At 41.2% G+C, this 23,519-nt stretch overlaps 1 protein-coding gene across 1 annotated transcript in view; it reads left to right on the top strand.

The window, feature by feature from the left end:
- The window catches only part of GRIN3A (glutamate ionotropic receptor NMDA type subunit 3A), a 223,108-nt gene that overhangs the window by 147,339 nt on the left and 52,250 nt on the right, over window positions 1-23,519 (top strand). Inside the window, exon 5 of the mRNA XM_069964316.1 lies at window positions 2,373-2,488. Coding sequence (XP_069820417.1) covers window positions 2,373-2,488 — 116 coding nt within the window. The remainder of the gene's footprint in view (window positions 1-2,372; window positions 2,489-23,519) is intronic.

Here is a 23,519-nt window from a genome sequence, read left to right on the forward strand (position 1 = left end):
AGTGACAAGATGCTTATCTTGAAGCTCCCCAGGCCCTTGAAGATCTTGTTATCCTACTTTATGTACTGACACTTTGTCATATGCATTCAGATTTATACAGAACATTTTTAAAGGGGATTTTTCATCTTTCTTTGGATGTGCCATTATTTTCTGACCAGTGAATGTAGGACTGCCTGGAGCCCTATTGGTCATGAGAATAAAGAGAATGCAATACTGGCACAGCACTACATTCTCTTCAAATTTTACTTCTGTGTACAGTATCTTTATCTTAATCTGTGGGAGTCCCGGGAATCAGACTTCAACTGAAGAGCACAGGCCTCAAAAATATATGCAGGTGGTCACCAATAAACAATTAAAATCTAGGACTAGTTGCCAGAAAAAGCAGCACATCCAATAAGAGCCAATAAAGCGACTCTGTACCCACATTCTGACCCCCTCAAACCGCTTGTACCTTCGAATAGCTGCTTTTAATCCAAGATCTGTCCTGCGGTCTGTTTGACAGGTGATGCAGTTATGGTCCTAAAAAAACAACGTTTAAACTTGCAACCCTGTGCTCAACGGGCTTAGAATATCTGTGCCCTAACTGTGCACCACCCCTCCATCCCTCCTCCCCACCCTCTTCATCATTAGGAATGCCACTAAAACGTTTTCTCCAGTCTGAACATTGTACAGGTGCCTTAAGGATCCAGCCCATGTGCCAGGCTGACACAGGTGGGGAATAAGAGACAATCTGCCTGGAACATTCCTAATGATGAGGAGGTCAGGAAGGAGGGACGGAGGGATTGTGCCAGCCTAATGCATACACAATCTAGGCCACGCCCATTGGGCACGGGTCTGCAAGTTTAAAAGTAGTTTTTTTTAGGACAATAACTGCATCACCTGCCAAACGGACTCCAAGAAAGATTTTGAATTAAAATCAGCTATCCAAAGGTACAAGGGGGGTTTGGGGGGGGGGAAGGCGCAAGGACCGGCCGGGTCACAGAACGGCCGGTCTCATACGAGGTCTGATTATAGCCTATTGGAATTCGCTGTTCAATGACAATAGAGATACAGTACAGTATGGTGCACACCCATAGTACATGCCCACATACCCATAGAAATCCATGCATCATCACTTACCCAGAGATTGTGAAATGAGTGGCAAATCAAACAGTGGAAGCCATGCCACTTAGTGTACAGGAGCAGAGACTCATTTAAACAAATCATTTTTTTTTTTTTATCTGAATTGTCCACATTTTGGAGGGAATATTCAGAGAGAAATCATTTTGTGCCCTATGGATTTGCTCATTTCTACACGGGAGTAATAGGAGGAAAGCTTGCAGTGTATGTGTGTGTGAATAGTTTTAGTTATTTCATCTTATCTAAGGCTCTGGGAGTGCGGCAGAGCTGTCATCAACTTGATGTGGTGAAACTAGGCTTTTGAAACTTGTAATTTTTTTTAATGTACTGGAGACAAGGTGATAAATGGGTAATTTTATTCATAAACACTTATTGCCTTGACTGACTCTGAACCGTGTTTTTGATAAACATTTATCCAGTCCTACTTTTGGTAATACAATTAAAATCTGACTGTGTATAATGCAGATATCTCTGATACTGCTGAAACGTTCTTTTGCTGTGGTAATTATGTAGATGTAAATGTAGTTGTGAAATATATTTTATTGTAAGATATGTTTCAATACGTTACTTTAAAAGAAAACTGACAGCATGTTGTCTACATACCTTCAGTGCTGCTCTGTGATCCGGTGTGTTGCTAAAAAAAAAAGTCTGACAGTGTCACAGTGGCAAGCAAAGACCTGAAGATACAGCAGTTGTTGGGGAGCAGGGCAGGGGCAGACAGTAACGTCCTGGATAAAGAACATTTTGTAGCAACATGCTGGATCACATGAAAGCAGTGAAGGTAAGTATGCAATGCTGGTGTGATCAGAAAGTAAAAACGGATATTTTTATACATTGTGTAAATACTCCCACAGAGTATTTTTGCTCAGTATTTTGGTCAGTATTTTTCAAAACAATGGCCATTGCTTTAAAATAAAGATAATTATTTTCCATTAAATGGCAGCCATCCACTAAATTTCAAGAGTGTGTAAAAATGGTAGTTACACTTTAAGTATATAAATTGTGACTTGTGCTTGTTACTTGTTTACTGCTAGAAAGCAGTTGATACTATGGTATGCTGTGTAAATTTGTACCCTGACTGAGGGGATATGGTAATATTCAATTGTGAAATAATGTTTACCCATCAAAATACATATTTTTGCCAGAAAAACTTTGTATGAACATAGCCTCACGGTGAATGTTAATGTTACTATTTACACATAGCACTAACTTTCAATTCATTCACATGATATTACATATTTTCTTGTATGCAGAAATGATCCAGAAACATTAGATGCTTTTATAATGGACAAAGCACTCTTGGACTATGAAGTCTCTATCGATGCTGAATGCAAGTTGCTGACAGTGGGCAAGCCATTTGCAATTGAAGGTACAGATATTACTTTTATTTTTTTTTTATATTATGTTTATGAACTGTTATGTACACATTTCTATTACTCTGGACAGCAATTTTTATATTAATTAAAAATAAATTATATATATTTTTTGTTCTATGGTGACAATGCAAGTCCCTTACACTTTCAGGCTATGTTCACACAACATCTTTGTTTGGCCGTTTTTTAGCCTGAAAAGATGTTATAGCAACACAGCCTTAAACGAGAATACAGACATATTCTGCTGATTTTCTCCCTAGTAGGAAAGACAGATGAAATAGATGTTGTGTGAGTAATCACAGTTAACCACACATATTGGGGGAGATTTATCAAACATGGTGGTGTAAAGTGAGACTGGCTCAGTTGCCCCTGGCAACCAATCAAATTCCACCTTTCATTCCTCACAGACTCTTTGGAAAATGAAAGGTGGAATCTGATTGGTTGCTAGGGGCAACTGAGCCAGTTTCACTTTACACCATGGTTGATAAATCTCCCCCATTGTGTATATATTGGATTCTTGGATGAATGAAGTGGCGCCCAAACTGTGTGGACATATAGCATGTTGCTGAGCACAGACTATTGGTGTATTATTTCAGCAAAAAAATTGGAATATTTGGCAGAATCCTTTAAAATTTCCCAAGCCAATGACTTGTATTTTGTAATGACGCCTTTCAACAATAAGGGGCAGATCTATCAAGTTCTGTGCCTAGCTCAAACTAGCTTAGGAGATAGCTTCTCCTTGACCTATACTCTGCCTTTGAAACAGTTTACTATTCCCTCCATTCCCTACAAACCCTGTCATCCCTTGGTGCCAAAAGATTGGCCCTCCCCTGGATCCCCTCCTACCTCTCCAACCGTACTTTTAGCGTCTCCACTCCCACACCACCTACTTTCCTCTCCCCCTTACTGTTGGTATCCAGTAGAGCTCCATCCTAGGGCCTATTCTCTTCTCCATTTATACTTTTGGCCTTGGATACATCATAGAATACCAAGGCCTCAAGAACGACCTATATGCTGATGACACTCAAATCTACCTCTCCTGCCTCACCTGTCAACTCTCCACTATTCAGAAGGTGTCTATCAGTTATATCTTCTTCAATCCTTTCTCAACAAAACTACTGGTACATGTGCTCAATATCTCTCTCTCTCTTTTGCACTACTGCAACTTCCTCCACTCTGGCCTTCCATCTAACACCCTTTCTCCTCTCAACTCTATCCTTAACTCTGCTGCACAACTAATCCACCTCTTTCCTTGGCTCTTTCTTCTGCCTATCCCTTTACTGGCTCCCCATTGCCTAACACATTAATTTTAAAATTGTTCTCTATGACATATAAGACCATCCACAACCTGTCCCCTCCATATATATCTGAACCTGATATCCCGTTACCATCCCTCACAGAACCTCTGATCCTCCATCAACCTTCTTCTATGCTCCCCCCTTATTTGTACCTCAAACAACTGCCACCAACACTTTACCCAAGCCTCCCCCATACTCTGGAACTCTTCACTTTGACACATATGGCTCCCATCCACAATCAAGATCTTCAAAAATAACCTGGAAACACATCTTTTTACACTAGGCTACAACCTATAATTAGGTCTATAATATAATTCTACATCACACTTGCTTCCCTAACCTTCTGTCTCCCTACCCTTACCTTGTTTATTGTAAGCCCTCACTCCTAGTCTGCCATGTTCCTTATTCATGTAAGCCCTCACTCCCAGTCTGTCATTTACCTTGTTAATGTAACATGCTTTGATTGTGTAATATTCTGTTTGTCATCCCCTATTGCTTGTATAGTGCTCTGGAATCAATGGTGCTTCAAAAAATAAATAAACTGGGGGAAAAAAAAATTGCTGACTTTTTCCCAAGGAACCTCCTTTAGCAAAAATTGTACGATTTTTTTTCCAGTTTGTGCCCTGTGCATGCATCTCTTGAAAATCCAAAAAATTTGTGGCCAAAAAAGTCCCCTAAAATTTTTAAAAATGGGTTTAAAATTGCTCTATTACCATCCTCATAATGCTTTTACTTTTAGTCTATGGGGCTGTTTGAGGGTATTTTTTTGCCATAATCTGTACTTTTTATTGGTATCTTGCTTGATTATTTGCTTTTTGTTCAATATTTTCTGGATGCGACGTGACCAAAATCTGTAATTTTGTGCTTTTGCTGTTTACAGTGCAAGATCAGGAATGTGTTAATTTAATAGAATAGAGCAAAAAATGGATAATCCAGCACTCTGAGAGGCAGTCTTCAACTTCTAATACCATATAAGTTAAAAGCCATAGTTGCGTATTGGACCAACATATTTTGCTCTAGGTGTGCCCAATCATGGTCTAATGAGTAATGGTAGGCAAGAAATTTAAAAGCAAACAACATCCGATGGAATGAAGACACATTATAGGAATGCGAGTCACATGGCAACAACAAAGTATACATTAAACTCAATAAATGCTGAAGACAGCTTTGTGTGTTTACCCCAATAGTGCCTATAATTCATATGTGTATATTCCCAACTTTATGAATTCATAATCCTTATAGACCTTATGCAATGCCAGGATTAATGCAAAAAATTAACATGAACTGTACGCTGTGTAGATTGCTATAAAGTGCAATATGATCAACCACATCAGCTAGTCAGGGTGAGTGTAAGCATACTGACTAGCTGCTGTGGTTCGTCATGTTTTCTTACATACAGTAGCTATATAGCCTTATGCATATTGCATTTTATAGCAATCTACACAGCATACAGTTTATGCCTTTTTTGCATTAATTCTTGCATTGCATAGAAATTATAATGCAAAAAATATTTTAAAAACCCTCACTGCTAAGCTCCTTCAAAAAGTGTGTGCAAGTAGTGTGTTCAAAAGCAAATGGCAGTCACATTAAATGTTGATTTGAATTTATTTTCTGTTCATTTACTTTGCATTAAAACTGTTTGTTTTTAAAGTTATTTTTTATTTTATTTTTTTACTCCTAAAACATTTGTATCCGTATTAGGCCAGTAAAGACTAGCTTGGGGTTTTACAACCACCAGGAAGACACTTTTTGTATCAGATGAGTCTTATAATTCATAATGTCTTCTCCTAAACTATTGTTTGCATTCTCTAGGGTTTATCTACAGGGTCTAGGGTCATAAAATATTAAACAACATTAAATAGTTCACTAACTAAAAGTGGATTTTCTGAAGTATTTTACCATGTATCCAGAATGAAAGATATTTTACAAATTAAAGTTTTTGCAAAACTAGATTTATCAAAGTCATCGTATATTTCAAAGAGTTTCACCAAATGCATTAGCACTGCAGTACTTCATCTCAAACATTTTTCATTGAATGTCTCTACATGTCAAAACTTTTAATATTCTATTCATTCAGTGCCTTTGTTTCTTTAAAAAAATAATTAGACAATTTCCAGACCTGTGAGATATCTAGGCCAAAGATAATGTAGTCTATGAAGGCTTTTAATAAAAACATTGAATACTTACAGTAATTAAAGCATTTGACATGGCGTTACTGATATAACATTTAGCTATTTAAGGTCTTCCAGGTCCTTTATTAGTTTAGTTGTATGTCTTTATAGTTTGTCCACCTCCGAGGCATCTTTTCTATGAACTAAAGAACATATTCCAGAAGAAGCTGTACTAATGTCCGGGCCTCTTATCATAAATGACAATGTATTGCTGGCCTTAGGAGTAGCTAAATGACATTTTGTGCTTGTCTAATGTTTGCTGTGTGTGCTCTGCTATCTCTCTACACACAACTTGTGAGTCTTTCTTGTAAACTGCATGAGGCTATGTTTACACAACGTCCAAAATATTGAAAAGGAGGACGATTTTCATATTTAAAATAACACCGTTTTATGCTGCAAATTAATTGACATCAATGGCAATGCATTGAAATCAATGGGAAGACAGCCGTCCAATGCGCACAATGTATTCAATAAGGGACGTTTTTAACGCGGACGTCAAAATAATGAACATGATCATTATTTTCGCACGTCTTTTGCAAACAGCGGACGTTTTTATTAGTTGTTCACACACAATTTTTCTTTTCTCACTTCTATGGACTTTTCAATAAGGCCACACCCAAAGTCCGATTAGTAACCACAAACTAGAATAATGTACCAACAGCCGTCATTGCACTCAGGGGAGGCCAGGTTGCTAAATGATATCCGTTATTTTAAACTCAAAATGACGGACAACATTTTAAACGGAGCTGAAAAAAACATGTGAACATAGCCCCAATGTGATTTACTCCATATCTTCAGCCTGTGTGGTTTGTCATGTATGATCTTCCAACCCTTCACAATTTTATTGGCTGTTGTGTGCAACCCTACCCCCCCCCCCCCCCCCCCCCCCCGGGCTGTTGCTTTATCAAACAGCTAATGGGCGCATGTGGCAGATTCCATTTTGCCTGGAAACAACCCCCCCCCCCCTTTTTTCTTTTTTTTTTTAGCTACATGACAATTTACAGAGACTTCACAGCAAAATTTTGCATTAAGCCTTTAATTTCCCCATATGGCATGTCTGAGGTGAAAAGTGTCAAGTGCTCTTGTAAAGTACAAGCGTTGCACAGATCAGTTACAATAAACATCATATCCTAATAATCAGCCTCGCTCTCAGATCTCACAAATACTGTTATAAAGCAGTCAGTGGTATAACTTTATAAGGAAAAGCGGTTTAGATAGAAACATAAAAGATTGTCAGCAGAAAAAGACCACAAGTCCATCTAGTCTGTCTTTTTAGTAATCCCTTTCTTATCTTAGAATTTTTATTCTTATTTTTTTTATTTGTCTGTACGTGTGGGGATTTTCTTGCTGTTATTTATATACAAAAGAGGTTCGGGATAGAAGAACAAGAAATAACAACACAAGTATACAAAGGGGATTGTAGTGAACCACTTCCCCACTATGTGTCACTCTATCCTAAAAAGAACAACCCATCAATACAAATAGGTACACAGAAAAGGTTATGGGAATAGTTAAAAAATCATGATATCTTTTTATTCACATAATTTAAAACTTTAGTGTACATAATCAGTAAAATTCATAAAAAGATGGTAATAATTAAAAAATGATAGCCAATAATCAATACCCTGTAAAAAAAAGTGTGGGTCCCAAATACTAAGGTGCTTAAACACTCCTCTCTAAACAACCTACTCATGTATACAATATTCCACTCTGTGTCACATGCAAAAATACTACAGGGCACTTGTAAACATTAAGTGTAACGAACGCCCATTTTGCTACTGTACTGGCTGGAGCTATCTCTACGTATGTTTCGCCATACCAGGCTTCTTCAGGGAACTGAGTTCTAACTGTTACAAATGATCACAGGCATCATGGCACCAGGATGGGACACTTCATTTCCCAGCATGTACTGCACCTCAGAACCAACCCTGTCTTGTAGCATCTGACCACAACTGGTTTAATCTGCTTCTGCTTTGAGCAGTAAACACAGTATCTTTCCTCCGTTCTATCTATCTATCTATCTATATATCTATCTATCCATCCATCCATCCATCTACATAAAACTCAGGAAATGAAGCAGCACAGATAGTGGGTATTTTAAGTGGTGCCAGCAGAGCCAGGTTTCAGACTGTATTTATTAAAAGAAAATCCACGGCACTCCAGAGGAAAAAATTCAAATGTGCCGTTTATTCAGCAAGGCATAATGCAGCAAATCCAAGACACAACATTTCAGCAGCGTGATGAATGGTGCTGAAACGTTGTGTCATGGATTTGCTGCACTATTCCTTTTCTGAATAAACCGCACTCTTGAATTTATTCCTTTGGAGTACTGTGGATTTTCTTCTGATATTCATCTACATAGATAGATTACAGAAAGAGAGAGAGGAATGAAACAATAGTGTCTCCATTCCCTATACTAGTCAGGAGAGGCTGTTGCTTCCACAGGTGATAACTGTGTGTTGTCAGTGTTGGACAGGGTTACAGATGAGGTCTTACAGCTTGCCTGGCAACATAGGAGACAGAGATTATGTGATGTCTGTCTTAGAGGGATAAGAGGACAAAGCATTTGAGACAGAGTGGACCAAGAAGTGAGGATTTTCAACAGCTTCAGACATGAGTGACTCACTGGGTTAACCTCACCCAGGAGAGCTGTGGCCAGCGGTGGATCACTGGTATACAATGATTCATTGTACATCAGTGATTGTCAACCGTCCACAGCTTTCCTGGGTGAAGTTACCCCTGCTAAAAAGGAAAGAGTACATGGAACCAATAATAAGTTCCTATGACTCTCTTCTGAGGAGAACAACCACAGAGGTTTAAGGGGGGCTACAACTAAGTGTTGGTGAAACTGATGGTTTGGTTGATGATCTTGCAGTTTTCACCAAGGCCAACTCCCCAATACTGTTGTCTAAGGCGATCACAGGGATGTCCTTGGTATTGGTGATGTTCAGTAGAAATAAGCCAACACGGAGATAAGGTATTGTCGTTAAACAGTGACTTTACTCTAACATCAGGTACAACAAGTTACAGTCTTTAAACCCTAGATGACCTAGGGCGTACAGGTACACTCTGGAAGTCTGTACCCAGACAACCATGGGCGTACCTGTACGCCCTGACCTATGAAGCAAGCTCCGGAGCAAAGCGTTCCCATAGGAGATAGGAAACAGCTGCAGTGAGCAGCTGGCACCTCACCGTTAATGACAGGCTGCAGTGATCATGCTGCAGTGTGTTATTAACCCCTTAAACGCAGCACAAACGCACAAGCAGGCTCAATGAGCAGATCGCCTATGACATTGATCAATGCTATGTCTATGGCATAGCAGTGATCAGTGTGAATAATCACACAAGTGTATGTAAAAGTCCACCAAAGGGACTTAAAATGTGTAAAAAAAAAAGAAAAGTAAAAAACATTATTACACTACTCCAAAGCCCCTCCCCCAATAAAAGTTTAAATCACCCCCCTTTCCAATTATAAAAATAAATAAATAAACATATAATATACTGTAGCGAGCATAATTGTCCGATCCATTAAAATATTACAAGCATCATCACTAACGGCGAATGGCGTAAACGAAAAGAGCGAAAAAAGTGCCAGGATTACCAATTTTTTTCTTACATTATAAATAAAAAAAAGTTAATAAAAAGTGATCAAAATGTCCGATCTTTACAAATATGGTATTAATAAAAACAAGAGATCATTGGGGGGAAAATACACCCCATACAGCCCCATAGGTGAAAAAAATAAAACCGTTATAAACATCACAATAGGCCCATTTTATTAATAATTAATTGAAAAAAAAAGGATTTCATTAAAAAAGATTAATAACATTAGAAAGTCTGTGTAAACCTGCATATGGTTGTGTTCTGACTGACCTATAGAATATTGCTATCATGTCGCTTTTACCATATAGTGTATTACGTAGACACAGGAACCCCCCAAACGTTACCATATTGCATTCTTTTTTTACGATTTCACCAATTAAATCTTCATAAATAATAATTTTGGTGTTCTATTATACATGTTATGGTAGAATGAAAGATGCCATTACACAGTACAACTACTCCTGTAAAAAACAAGCCCTTACATGGCCATGTAGATAGAAAACTGAAAGTGCTAGAGCTCTTAGAAGGGGAGGAGGATAAAACGAAAATACAAAAATTAAAATTTGCATTGTCTACTGGGTCATTTTGGTCCTGATCCTCAAAGTGTTAATCAGTGGAGTACCTTCTGGCCACCAGCCAGAGATGGGTCACTTGAGATGGTTAATAAGTGCAAGTTTTTCTCTGAAATACAACACATGTACTTTATATGATATAATAGGAGAGTCGGTGAATATTCATAAATATAGTGAAATAGGCATAAATATCACAATAAACAGAAACATGTTATAAGATGGGAAGGAATTCTGCCAAATGAGAAATATTTTTAAAGTCTTTTATAAGGCACTTATAAACAGCACTTACAATCAGCGTCTATTAGGGTACAGAGTACACCTTTAGGCTATGTTCACACTACGGATGAAACCGGCCGTTCTGTGACTCCGGCTGGGTCACGGAACGGCCGGTCTCTGGCCGGATCATCTCGGCCGGTACTTAAGTACCGGACGGATGATTTTCCGGCTGCAGAGCTCTGATGCGGGCGCATCAGCGTGCGCCCGCATCAGAGCTTCCCATAGCCCACAGTGAAGAAAGCGGCCGGAGCTGACAGGTCTTTCTGCAGCCGGAATTCACTGAATTCCGGCCGCAGAAAACTGATCTGTCAGTTTTTTGCGGCGCCGCATAGATCCCGGCCGGAGCGTAGACGATGTGTGTAAGCTCCGGCCGGGATCCCATTGAAAGTAAGGTTATGTTCCACCCCGCAAAACTACGGCTGTAGTTCTGCAGCGAGAACTACAGCCATAGTTTTACGTAGTGTAAACATAGCCTTAAAGCGACTCTGTACCTACAATCTACTCTCCCCCCAAACCGGATAGCTGCTTTTATTCCAAAATCTGTCCTAGGGTCTATTTGGCAGGTTTGTCCTGAAAAACAACTTTTTAACTTGCAGCCCTGTGTCAAATTGGCGTGGCCTAAAGCAGTGTTTCTCAACCTTTACAAACCAAGTACCGCCATGCGACAAGATGCTCCGGCCGAGTACCCCCAAGGATGCGATCGATTATAAACACTGCCTTAAGGTTGATTCACACCTACGTTTCGCAGCGAAATCTGCTGCAATACACTGTAATGTTATTGCCTATAGCTTTGCATTCTTGCAGCGAATTTTAATTTCGCTGCGAGAATGTAGCCACTGCCTATTTAACTAGTTAGCTACCTTGAACAGATCATGCTTACCTACCTGCGCTCCTACCTGCTTCTCTAGCTCCCAACTCACTGACTGGTCTTAGTGAGCCAGGAGCTAGAAAAGCAGGTGGTAGTGGAAGCAAGTAAGCATAATCTGTTCAAGGACAGGCAGCTAACTAGGTAAAAAGGCAGTGTATACTAGTCACATGCAGCCAGGTATGTCCCCTGGAGCAGAAGTGTCCCCTGCATATGCCCCCTGTCAGGGGTAGAACTACCGCAGTAGCAGCCGTAGCCACTGCTACGGGGCCCGGCACATCATGGGGCCCGACCAGGCTGTGATGTTCCCTGTTAGCTGTTCAGGACCTTTGTCCCGACATCAGCTAACCCGGGAGAATAGTGTGTTCTGAAGCCGGCCCCCACCTGTTCCGAACTTCAAATTTCCTGTCTCTTGGCTCTTATGATACTGCTGGGTGAGCAGAGCAGGGACTTCCTCCGGGGCTGGTGCTGTCTCCTCACTCACCCCCACAGTAGGTGTAGGTACGTAGGTAAGTGGGTCCCCCCCTGCAGTGCAACTACATTCCCTCCCTCTGTAAACTCAGAGCTGGGCTATGCTCCTTGCTCCGGGTCCCTGCAGCTCTGCCAATTGTATGTAGTAGCTGACACACAGCGGTCCCTACTTACTGTGTGTCAGTAGCTGGGCAGCAGTGAGGCAGTCTCCCTCTCCGGACCCGGCCTCCTCTGCTCTCAGGCATCGGACAGCTTCGGGGGATGGGAGACCAGCAGGGACGTGAGTATCAGGGCTATGGAGCTCTGTGCAGCTTCATCAGCATAATTTCCTTCCTGTGATCTTCTTACCAGAGATGCAGTGTTGTGTCGGGTCAAACAGGAGGGGAAGGAAACACACACACAGGTCCTGGCTGTATATAACCCCCCCCCCTGTCCTGGCTGTATATAACCCCCCCTGTTCTGGCTGTATATATCATCTCCCCTGTTCTGGATGTATATATCATCTCCCCTGTTCTTGCTGTATATATCACCCCTCCCCCCCTGTTCTGGCTGTATATATCACCCCTCCCCCCTGTTCTGACTGTATATATCATCCCCCCTGTCCTGGATGTATATATCATCCCGCCTGTCCTGGTTTTATACATAATCCCCCTGTCCTGGCTATATATATCGTCCCCCTGTCCTGCCTGTATATAACACCCCTGCTCTCTCCCTTTTCTAGCTGTATATATAAGTAATACTATTAATATTATTGGCGTGACTGAAGGGGGGGCCCATTTGACCCACTGCAGCCAGATACCTCCCCCATGTAGTCAGATACCTCCCCCATATAGTCAGATACCTCCCAATGTAGTCAGATAACTCCCCCATGTAGTCCGATAACTCCTCTATCATATTCAGATACCTCCCCCATCATAGTCAGATACCTCCCCATCATAGACAGATACCTCCCCAATCGTTGCCAGATACCTCCCCCATCATAGCCAGATAACTTTCCCATCATAGCCAGATACCTCCCCCATATAGTCAGATACCCCCATGTTGTCAGATAGCTTCCCCATGTAGTCAGATACCCCCTCCATCATAGTCAAATACCTCCCCCATGTAGTCAGATACTTCACCATGTAGTCAGATACTTCATTATGTAGTCATATACCTCCCCTATATAATCAGATACCTCCCCATGTAGCCACATAGCTCCACATGTAGCCAGATACCTCCCCCATGTAGTCAGATACCTCCCCCATGTAGTCAGATACCTCCCCCATGTAGTCAGATACCTCCCCCATGTAGTCAGATACCTCCCCATGTAGTCAGATACCTTATATAAGGGCACAGCAGGAGCTTTATTACTATGTACCTTGGGGCACCCCTACCAAATAACATTCTACGAAATAAAAAAATAATTTAAAGGGAACCTGTCACCCCCCCCCCCCCCCCCCGTGCCGGAGCAGAGCCAACCCTAATACTTACCCCTTGCACGAAGTCCGGCTCCTGGAGCCGCTCCCGCTGCCGGTGCAAAAATGATAAATGCCCCCAATAATCTCTATACATCTACATAATAGGTATTACGTCAACCAGACCAGTGCTTATAGAGCAGAGTTGTATTCTGTAACTTAGAGAATGATGGAGGGAAGAAATATAAACTGCACTCAAAGTATATATTTTCAATTGTTCTTAGGCCATAAAGTTTATAAACCTTTTTTGTATGCTAAATGAATGTATTTGCAAAAATATTTAACTTGACAAGTTCTACAAGTTTAACTATGTCAGTTGAGACGAGAATACCCCTTTAAGGCCTGAAAGGGTTAACCGCAAATATAAAGTGCAGCATTTAAAGTATAATAATTCCTTATATTAATTAATGGAGTAATGTATTTTGTTCAACATTTTCTGCTATGCGAAACACGGACAATGCAATGTTTTTTCAAATTAATTTTTCATCTTTAACAATTCATTATTACCTATTCATAAACAATATAATGATTTGTAAGCTTTCAGTTGAAGATGATAATATGGTTAGTCATTAGACAATCTGCATGGTAAATGATCACTTTTTTATCAAAATATTTGTGTTTCTAATTTAGAAAATTAGCAGGAATAATTTGCAGATTAAATTATGGAAAGTAATTTATTACCACTAATTAGGATTCTTCTTATTTTCTCGACAGCAATACATTTTAGATTTATTTTTATGGTTCTTATGTTGTCCTCTAAGCTCAGTCTACTTAACCAATTAAACAAGCTAAATGAAACCTTTATAAATCACAGAATACTCAGGCACATTTATAAAAATTGTTCTTTTGTGAGCAACATATTTCCCCAGCACTGTTTCTCCAAACTTTTTTGTATATTTTTTTTTTTAATATACCTATTAAATGTGAACCATCTTGCCTTAAGCTACCAACTATGTGCCCCAAACATGTGAATAGAGCTTTAGGGTAAATGTTTTGCCTTGTTTTGCCCAGAATATGCAGTTTAACAACATCTGTCCATAAACTGCAGATTGTTTTCCACTCCCCTATAAATGAATGTAGAAACTAGGTCCAACTGAGCCCTCATAAAAATTCTTGGTCTTACAAGGGCCAATTATTGCCCAGGATCGTCTCTAGAGATGCTCCTGCAGCCAGCTGAGAGAGATAAAGAAACTGACAGCACGGATATGTATTGTATATATTCATGCTGTCTGTTTCCCAATCACAAGCAGCAGTCTATACATAGCAGCCACGCTGCTTGTTATCCGATATCTGTCTCTCTAGTCCTCATGGTGGTTGATCATTCGGGAGGAGGCAGGCCCCTTAAGATACAGTCGCCATGAGGCTCGGAGAGACACATGCCAGATCACCAGCGGCATGGCTGGTATGTTTAGACTGCTGCTTGTGATCTAGAAACTGATGGCACAGACAGTGGCGTAGCGACCACGGTCGTAGCGGTCTCCGCCGCGACCGGGCCAGAACCAAGGGGGGGCCCCCCTCCCATTCCCCCTTGTGTCTCCGGCAGCACAAGTATCAGTGATCTCTGTGTGCGCTGGGGAAGTACTTCCGGCGCAGGGTGCATCGCTAATAAGTGCCCCCGTGCCGGAAGTAACATCCCCGGCGCGCACAGAGCTCACTGATGTATGTGCTGCCAGGGATGGGAGCGGACAGAGCCGGGAGCCGCGCATCAGATGACAGCCAGACTGGACTGCAGGAGGAGAGAGACACGGCGGGGGAGCGTGTTGCCAGGTGAGTCGTGTTTTTTTTTTGTTTTTTTTCACAGACATAGGGGACTATGGGGGGATACATGGGGGGAAGGCGACCATCTATAAGGGGGATACATGGGGACCATCTATAAGGTGGATACAGGGGGGACCCATCTATAAGGGGGATACAGGGGGGACCCATCTTTAAGGGGGATACATGGGGGACCATCTATAAGGGGGATACAGGGGGACGCATCTATAAGGGGGATACATGGGGGACCATCTATAAGGGGGATACATGGGGGACCCATCTATAAGGGGGATACATGGGGGACCATCTATAAGGGGGATACGGGGGGACCATCTATAAGGGGAATACATGGGGGACCATCTATAAGGGGGATACATGGGGGACCATCTATAAGGGGGATACAGGGGAGCATCTGTAAGGGGGATACAGGGGGGAACCATCTATAAGGGGGATACAGGGGGGACCCATCTATAAGGGGGATACATGGGGGACCATCTATGAGGGGGATGCAGGGGGGACCATCTATAAGGGGGATACAGGGTGGACCCATCTATAAGGGGGATACATGGGGACCATCTATAAGGGGGATACAGGGGGGGGCATCTATAAGGGGGATACATGGGGGACCATCTATAAGGGGGATAAATGGGGACCATCTATAAGGGGGATACATAGGGGACCATCTATAAGGGGGATACAGGGGGACCCATCTATAAATGGGATACATGGGGGACCATCTATAAGGGGGATACATGGGGACCCATCTATAAGGGGGATACAGGGGGGGACCCATCTATAAGGGGGATACATGGGGGACCATCTATAAGGGGAATACAGGGGGGACCATCTATAAGGGGGATACAGGGGGGACCCATCTATAAGGGGGATACATGGGGACTATCTATAAGGGGGATACAGAGGGGGCCATCTATAAGGGGGATACATGGGGGACCATCTATTAGGGGGATATATGGGGGACCATCTATAAGGGGGGTACAGGGGGACCATCTATTAGGGGGATACATGGGGGACCATCTATAAGGGGGATACAGGGGGACCCATCTATAAAGGGGATACATGGGGGACCATCTATAAGGGGGATACATGGGGGACCATCTATAAGGGGGATACAGGGGAGCATCTATAAGGGGGATAACATGGGGGCCATCTATAAGGGGGATACAGAGGGGGCCATCTATAAGGGGGATACATGGGGGACCATCTATAAGGGGGATATATGGGGGACCATCTATAAGGGGGATACAGGGGGACCATCTATTAGGGGGATACATGGGGGACCATCTATAAGGGGGATACAGGGGTACCCATCTATAAAGGGGATACAGGGGAGCATCTATAAGGGGGATAACATGGGGGCCATCTATAAGGGGGATACAGAGGGGGCCATCTATAAGGGGGATACATGGGGGACCATCTATTAGGGGGATATATGGGGGACCATCTATAAGGGGGATACAGGGGGACCATCTATTAGGGGGATACATGGGGGACCATCTATAAGGGGGATACAGGGGGACCCATCTATAAAGGGGATACATGGGGGACCATCTATAAGGGGGATACATGGGGGACCATCTATAAGGGGGATACAGGGGAGCATCTATAAGGGGGATAACATGGGGGCCATCTATAAGGGGGATAACATGGTGGGCCATCTATCTGACAACACAGGGGGGCATCTATAAGGGGGACTTCACGGGGGGTGTATGCAATAGGGCATGTACTATAGTGGACCACACAGAGGGGAACATTTACTATAAGGGGGGTCACATAGAGTCAGCTTACCCATTAAATGAGGGTGTAAAGGGGCAAATACAGATGTGCAGTGTGTATAGAGATGAGGATGGTGCCGGAGTGAGGAGTCTAAAATGTCTGTCTGGCAGATTCTGTGGATTCTTGGCTCGGAGAAGTTTTCATGACGGCCAGATGGAGAAGATGAAAAGGGAAGAATTCTGATCAGAGAAGACGTCCCCTGTGAGTCACTAAATATATCTGCACTGTGATGTATATGGAGTAGAGAACCTGTGTGTAGCTGCGTCCACCTCTATATGACTTGATGAGGTGATAGTAATCTGTGTACAGTGGATTATTCAGTAGCAGTGCTGGGGTTAGTCAGTATGTGGTGGTGTTAGTATGTGGTGGTGTTATTTGTTTCTTGTAATCTGGTACTGTGTTTTATTGGATTTAGTATACTGGTTTTGGTCAGTAACAAAATGATGGTGATGGTAGTAGTTGTGGTGTGATGGTTATATTTCCCCCTTGTGTACTGGTATTAATGGCAATATTGGTCTCAGTATTCAGGGTTTGGTGTGTATGGTGTCAATATTTCCTATATACTGGTATTATTGGTAATATCAGTCTTGAGATGATTGATATATATATATATATATATATATGTGCTCTTAGTTTCCAGGGCTACATGAGCCATTCAAGGATCATTCATGCAGCCCATCTGTGCAATTTCTTGCACAGTTTAAAGCATAACTGTCATGTTTTTTTTTTTATTGCAGAAATCAGTAGTATAAACGATTTTAAGAAACTCTGTAATAGGTTTCATCAGCCAAAAAAGGCTCCTTCTGTAGTCAAGAAGCAATCTCCCAGCCTCCCCCCCTGACTTCTTATCTGTGCATTATCAGGCAAATACGTCTTCATCAGAAGCCAGTGAAGACAGGCTCTGCTCTTTCCATTGTAAGCCTATGAAGGGGGGAGGGGCTGAGGGAGATGAGGGAGCAGGAAGAGGTGACATGAAGGTCAGCTGTTTGTAGACTCTCTGGGCACCTAAAACGCAGGATTCTGATGTCAGAAAGGTCAGTGCTTATCTATGAACTTACTGAGAGAAGATTGCAGGGTGTAGTGCTCTGCAGGACTGCTCCGTGCTCAGTCACTCCTCACAGCCCCTCCCCTCTCCATAGCCACATAATGGAGACAGAAATCCTGCTTCATTTGATGTGAGGGGGGAGGCTGGGAGATTGCTTTTTCAGTACAGAAGGAAACTTTTTTAGTACATAAAACCTATTACAGAGTTTCTTAAAATAGCTTGTACTGTTGATATTTAATGTTTTCAGAAAAATGGCCCTGAAATGACAGTTACGCTTTAAAGTGTGCCTTTTCCTTCAAACCAATTCAGAACTATATGATATGATATGATATGATATATAACTATATGATGCTATTCCATAACTCTCTATATGGGGAAAATTGAGACTTTCTTTAAATTTTAAATTATTTAGTTCTATTTAGTTTTCAAAAAGCAGCTCTAGGCTTTTTTTTTTTTTTTATCTGCCAAATAAAATGAACAAAGTGGTTGTTAATAGCATGCATTTTTACTTAGCAAAAGTGGGATCATGTTCATATAATATAAAAGCTTAGGAAAACCGTTATTTTAAGTAGATAAAATCTGCCATGATATGATAAAGGAAATACATGTCGAGATTTGAGGTCCGTAAATATTCTAGCAAAGAAAGGGAGTATAATTTAAGTGATATAATAATTATTAATCCCTATATGTACCCCAAAATGTTAACTTTAAAGAGAATGTACCATCAGACTAATATTGCGGTATACATACCAGTCTGTTGGCGCTGACATGTAGACTACAGTGGTGTGAAGCATTTTCCTTTTCCCTGCCGTTTATTTCCAAACCGAATGGATATGCAAATTAGTTGGAGTGAAGCACAGGAGGCTGGCTAGGTGTGTGCTATTACTCTTCATCTCCTCTTCCTGTCCGTGACGCGCGCCGCTGACTCTCATCATCTACGCCTTAGTACCGCCTCTTATATTTATACTGCAGGTCCTACATCCCAGCATGATTACAGGGCGGCCTGGACGTAAACAGGAGGTGGGGCTGTGCTGCAAACTGTAGGACCTGCAGTATTAACATAAGAGGCGGTACTGAGGTGTGGATTATGGGAGTCAGCGGCGCGCGGCACGGACAGGGGGAGAAGCTGAAGAGGAATAGCACGCATCGGGCCCATCTCCTGTGCTTCACCCCGGCTCATTTACATATCCATTCGTCAGGGAAATTAACAGCGACCGGGCAGGGAAAAGGAAAATGCTCCACATCACTGTAGTCTACATGTCAGCGCCGACAGACTGGTATGTATACCGCAATATTAGATGTATGAGGGTACATCCTCTTTAATGTTAATATAACATCCCCCAAAAAAGCTTTCATATGGCTATGCTCCCAAAACGTTTTTTTTTCTTGTCCGTTAATAAATTTAAAAATTACGTCCATTATTTTGAGGATTGGCCGCCTGTCAGTACATTATTCAAGTTTATGTGGACCAATTGGCCCTTGGAACTCAATAGTAAAAAGGAAGAAAGGACGATGAAAAAAGAAAAACTGCGGGGGAACAACAAAAAATAACGTTCGCTGTTTACTAAAGACGGCGGAAATAATTGCCATGATCATTATTTTGCCTCCACGCATATAGAGTCCAACATTTTATACATTGTGTGTATTCGACATCCGTCATTCCATTGACTTAAATGCATTGCATTCAGTTGAATCGTGGCAATAACAGACATCTTTTTAAATAGAAAAAGAGTCTAACAGTCTAAGGCTTAATTAAAAGAAAAATAAGCTAAAAAGTTATGGTTCACTAAAGGAGAAATTGAAAGAAACTATGAAGAAATCTCAGCATTATAAAGGCCAAAGAGTTTAAACGGGTTACTAAATAGAAGATTTTACATGACTTTATATAATTTTCCTGGCTTCCGGGGTCAATGGTAGCAGGTTAGGTGACATTTTTTTTTTTAAACAGAAAATACAAATACCATATCAGTACATCCACATATGAATAAGAAGGGAGGTAGGCCATAATAGCACACATGCACATGCATATCCTAAAATCAGCTTGTACCTTCATAGTAGATTGTATGAATTTCTTTCTCATAGCTGCTTTATAACTATTTATCTCACAAATTTCTCTCACCTTGGCTTACTTAAATATGCAAACATCTGAGCACAGCATCAGCTCTGGAGCAAATCCTGATAAATACAGTACACTATAACCCTACTAAGATCTCAGACCAAACTGCTAAGGAGCTTGATAATGACCTGTTAAGGGATTGGAGTTTTAAGGATTGATGGTGTACCATTAATAAAAACTCAGCATGAAGCACCTCTTACTACACACAGCCCCCTGCACTGGCAGTCAGCTCAAAGAAAAAGGTTACTGGATACGCAGTTCATTTTCTATTACCCCTCTCATGTTATTCCTGAAAGTGTTATCATATGTTTCTGTAATATTATCCTTTGCATCTGGTTAAAGTTTAACATTCCTGTAACTTCAAGTTAGTAGGGCAGTTTTTCTGTTGACAGTTTGACACTATCAATGACATATGTGGTAGATGATTTACTAGTGTGACTGGTACCAAGGACTTCAGTGAAAAGTATTGGGCACAGGCTGCAAAAAGTTGCAAATTTTTCCTGCTTCTGTGCTGCCCTATCTCCACAGGGCCTGCCCACTCTGCTAATGTCCTAGTGTCACTGATTGGCTGAATGGGCAGGTCCTGTGGGGTCTCAATGACAAAAAGATTGTTGGAGGACCAGGAGCATTAAATCAGCAGGTTCACTGGGTGAAAGGAGATTATTATAGCATGCTTATTCTTTATATACAATCCCCAGCCCTGGAGAACATTTTTATTTTGCCTGGACAACCCACTTTAAGGTTGTCAGTAGGTCCCATGCTGTAGGGTCCAACTTCTATTATAAGCTGCTAGTCTCTGTTCATCCCCATATTTCTGTGTTAGCGCAACCTTTTTTTCTGTAAAATAGTATGGTTTTCCTTGTGATGGGACATAAACTATGGAGTTCACTTCTTCTTTAACACATTGCACTCTCCTTTAACCATTGTCAACAAAGATGCTTGAATAAAACTGTGATCATTAGTACAAATAAGTGTTCACAAAGCTCCTAAAATTAAATAGATGGACCTGGAAATTACCGGTGTTGACTTGCTAGGTCTCTAATAGTATTGGGGAAATTACCGTTAAAGCCAGGTTTTGATTTGTTAAGAATGAAAGGAGTCCTCATTTCTTAGGCTGGGGGAAGGCTTTCTCTTCCCTACCATCTATTAGCTGCTGATTAGAATGATTGTTAGGACTCCATTTTGGTGTAACTATTAATAGTCTGTCTTTTTTTTTTAAATAAACTTAGAGCTAAGGTTATTTAACAAGGGGCAAATATCAGGCAAATCACCATTTTTAGGAATGCTCGTTCCCAATAATGGGTCCATGTAAACGGGACAGTGAATGTCTTCTCTAGTATACATCTTTGATGTAGTATTTTACCTAAAGGGTTATGATTAAAATAATTTTTCTTTTTTAATATAGTTTTTATCTCTGTACCTGTAGACAGCTGCTGTTAACTTTTTCGCTATAGCAGGTGTGGCTGAGATGCTTTGGTCCAGTACATTCCTTCAAATCCGACAGGACACACCAAAAACAGCTTGAATCCAGTCACCATTACTTCCACTGATTGCAGGTGTGTTCGATGAAACTCTCCTGTGGAAAAGACTTTAGACAGGATAATCCATCACATAAATGAGCATACAAATCCCAGTAAGGTGTAAGCAGCATCAACAGTAATTTCTTGAACTTGAACTGCTTTGCCTACTCTGATTCTGAATGGATTGCACTTTCTAGTAATGTGTAGGGAAATTTACCTTCATTTATAACATACAGTCTGAAAATATGGATAAATAAGAAAAACACATTGCTCCTGCTATACCATTTTATCTGTACCAATGATCAAATACTCTTTGAAAATGTAAAACTTTAAGTTTGTCTTTTAGCCTAGTAACAATAATGCTTATACAAGCAGACACGAATAGACATGGAGATTGAATATAGCACATGGACCCCAGAGACAGTATGTGTCAATGACTTGCCAGAATATGTGTTAAAACCTCTTTTAAACTTTACAACTCAAGAAATGTATTTTATACAAGAAGTTCCTATGTAACTAAAAAGATTTTCTCAAGAAATGATTTTGCTTTTACATCAGGATCCTAATTTGTTAGTGTTAACTGAATGCATTTGCCTTGAAACTTTTCGTTCACAAAAAAGCTACTACTATTAGAGGTCATCGAAAAAAATATGTGGAGTGTATCATTCCCTGGGCCCCAGCCAGGGCCGTATTTACCACTAGGCACCCATGGTCCGGTTCCTAGGGCAGCACCAGGGAGCAGGGGAAGGAAAAAAATATTTTTTATTTTTTTATTTTTTTAGTCTCCCACCTCCTGTTCAGACTTGTCAGTAAATCTGGTGTCTTTTCCAGGGGGGGTGGGGGGGGTATAGTGGTATTGGTCAGGTCTGGTAAGGCAAATCGGTGTGTGAAGATGGGGCGTCTTCAGGTTTAGTGCCTAGGGCAGCAGCAGTTGTTAATACGGCCCTGGCCCCAGCACCATTACAGCTTACTATGCTGTATGTCCGCCATGACGTAAACTGTTCATACAACACAGTAAGGGTGCCTTTACACGTACCGTATCGCTGCATATTTATCACTGCGAGTTTATCGCACATAAATCCACAGTGATACTGATTGCAATGTATGTGTATTCTCGCTGCGTGTTTGGTGCGATTTTTACATGCGAGTTTTGATTTTCACATGATTTTCACAGGAGAGTTTAACAACACAAAAGACGCAGCTACTTTCGTGCGAGTTTCGTGCGAGTTTCATGCGAGTTTTGTGCGATAAATACGCAGCGATACGGTATGTGTGAAGGCACCCTAAGGAGTAACAGTGCTAGGGCCCAGCAAACAAGGCCACACCTCTGTATGCTCTGCATGCATTCACTGACCTCTACCCAGGGATGTCGACAGCTTCATAAATGGGCAGGCGGTCACAGATTTGCTTAAATTATTACAATAAAAAAAACTGCCTGTGTGAGCACATCTTCAGTGTGTGTGTATGTGTGTGTGTGTGTGTATGTGTGTGTGTGTGTGTGTGTAATCACATATTAAAGAATCACATAATGTTTAATGAGAATAAAATGCAAAAAAAAACACACTATTTTGGAAAAACACTACAGAAATTAAGCTTGATAAAGTTTTTTGCATGTGTACATTGTGGGATGTATGATGTATATATGATATAGTGACAAAAATTGTAGTTTAGGTTTTATATATATATATATATATACATATATATATATATATATATATATATATATATATCCCTCCTTAAACTTCATATGCTGCTTTGCTCTCAATAGGTTCACCATGAGAGCCAGCAGAACTTCCTGTTCCATACAACTTTTTCACAGTGGGGAGATAGAAACTCCCATACGACTTACTGATGATGATTATACAGCTCATGACACAATTACTGATGATGATTATGCAGCTCTATCAAACAGTTACAATGGATTTGATGACAATTCAGCTTTCTTGACTGTATGGTATTCTTATAGCCTCTTTGCTTATTTAGGAGAAATAGAAATTGTTGTATTGTTCTCCCAGCAGGCTTAGATAGTAATGGCTAGAGATGAGTGAAGCAAATCTGGCAAAGCAAGATGAGTAACGAATCGC

This window comes from Dendropsophus ebraccatus, chromosome 3 (genome assembly GCF_027789765.1).
Source record: "Dendropsophus ebraccatus isolate aDenEbr1 chromosome 3, aDenEbr1.pat, whole genome shotgun sequence".
Taxonomy (NCBI): Eukaryota; Metazoa; Chordata; class Amphibia; order Anura; family Hylidae; genus Dendropsophus; species Dendropsophus ebraccatus.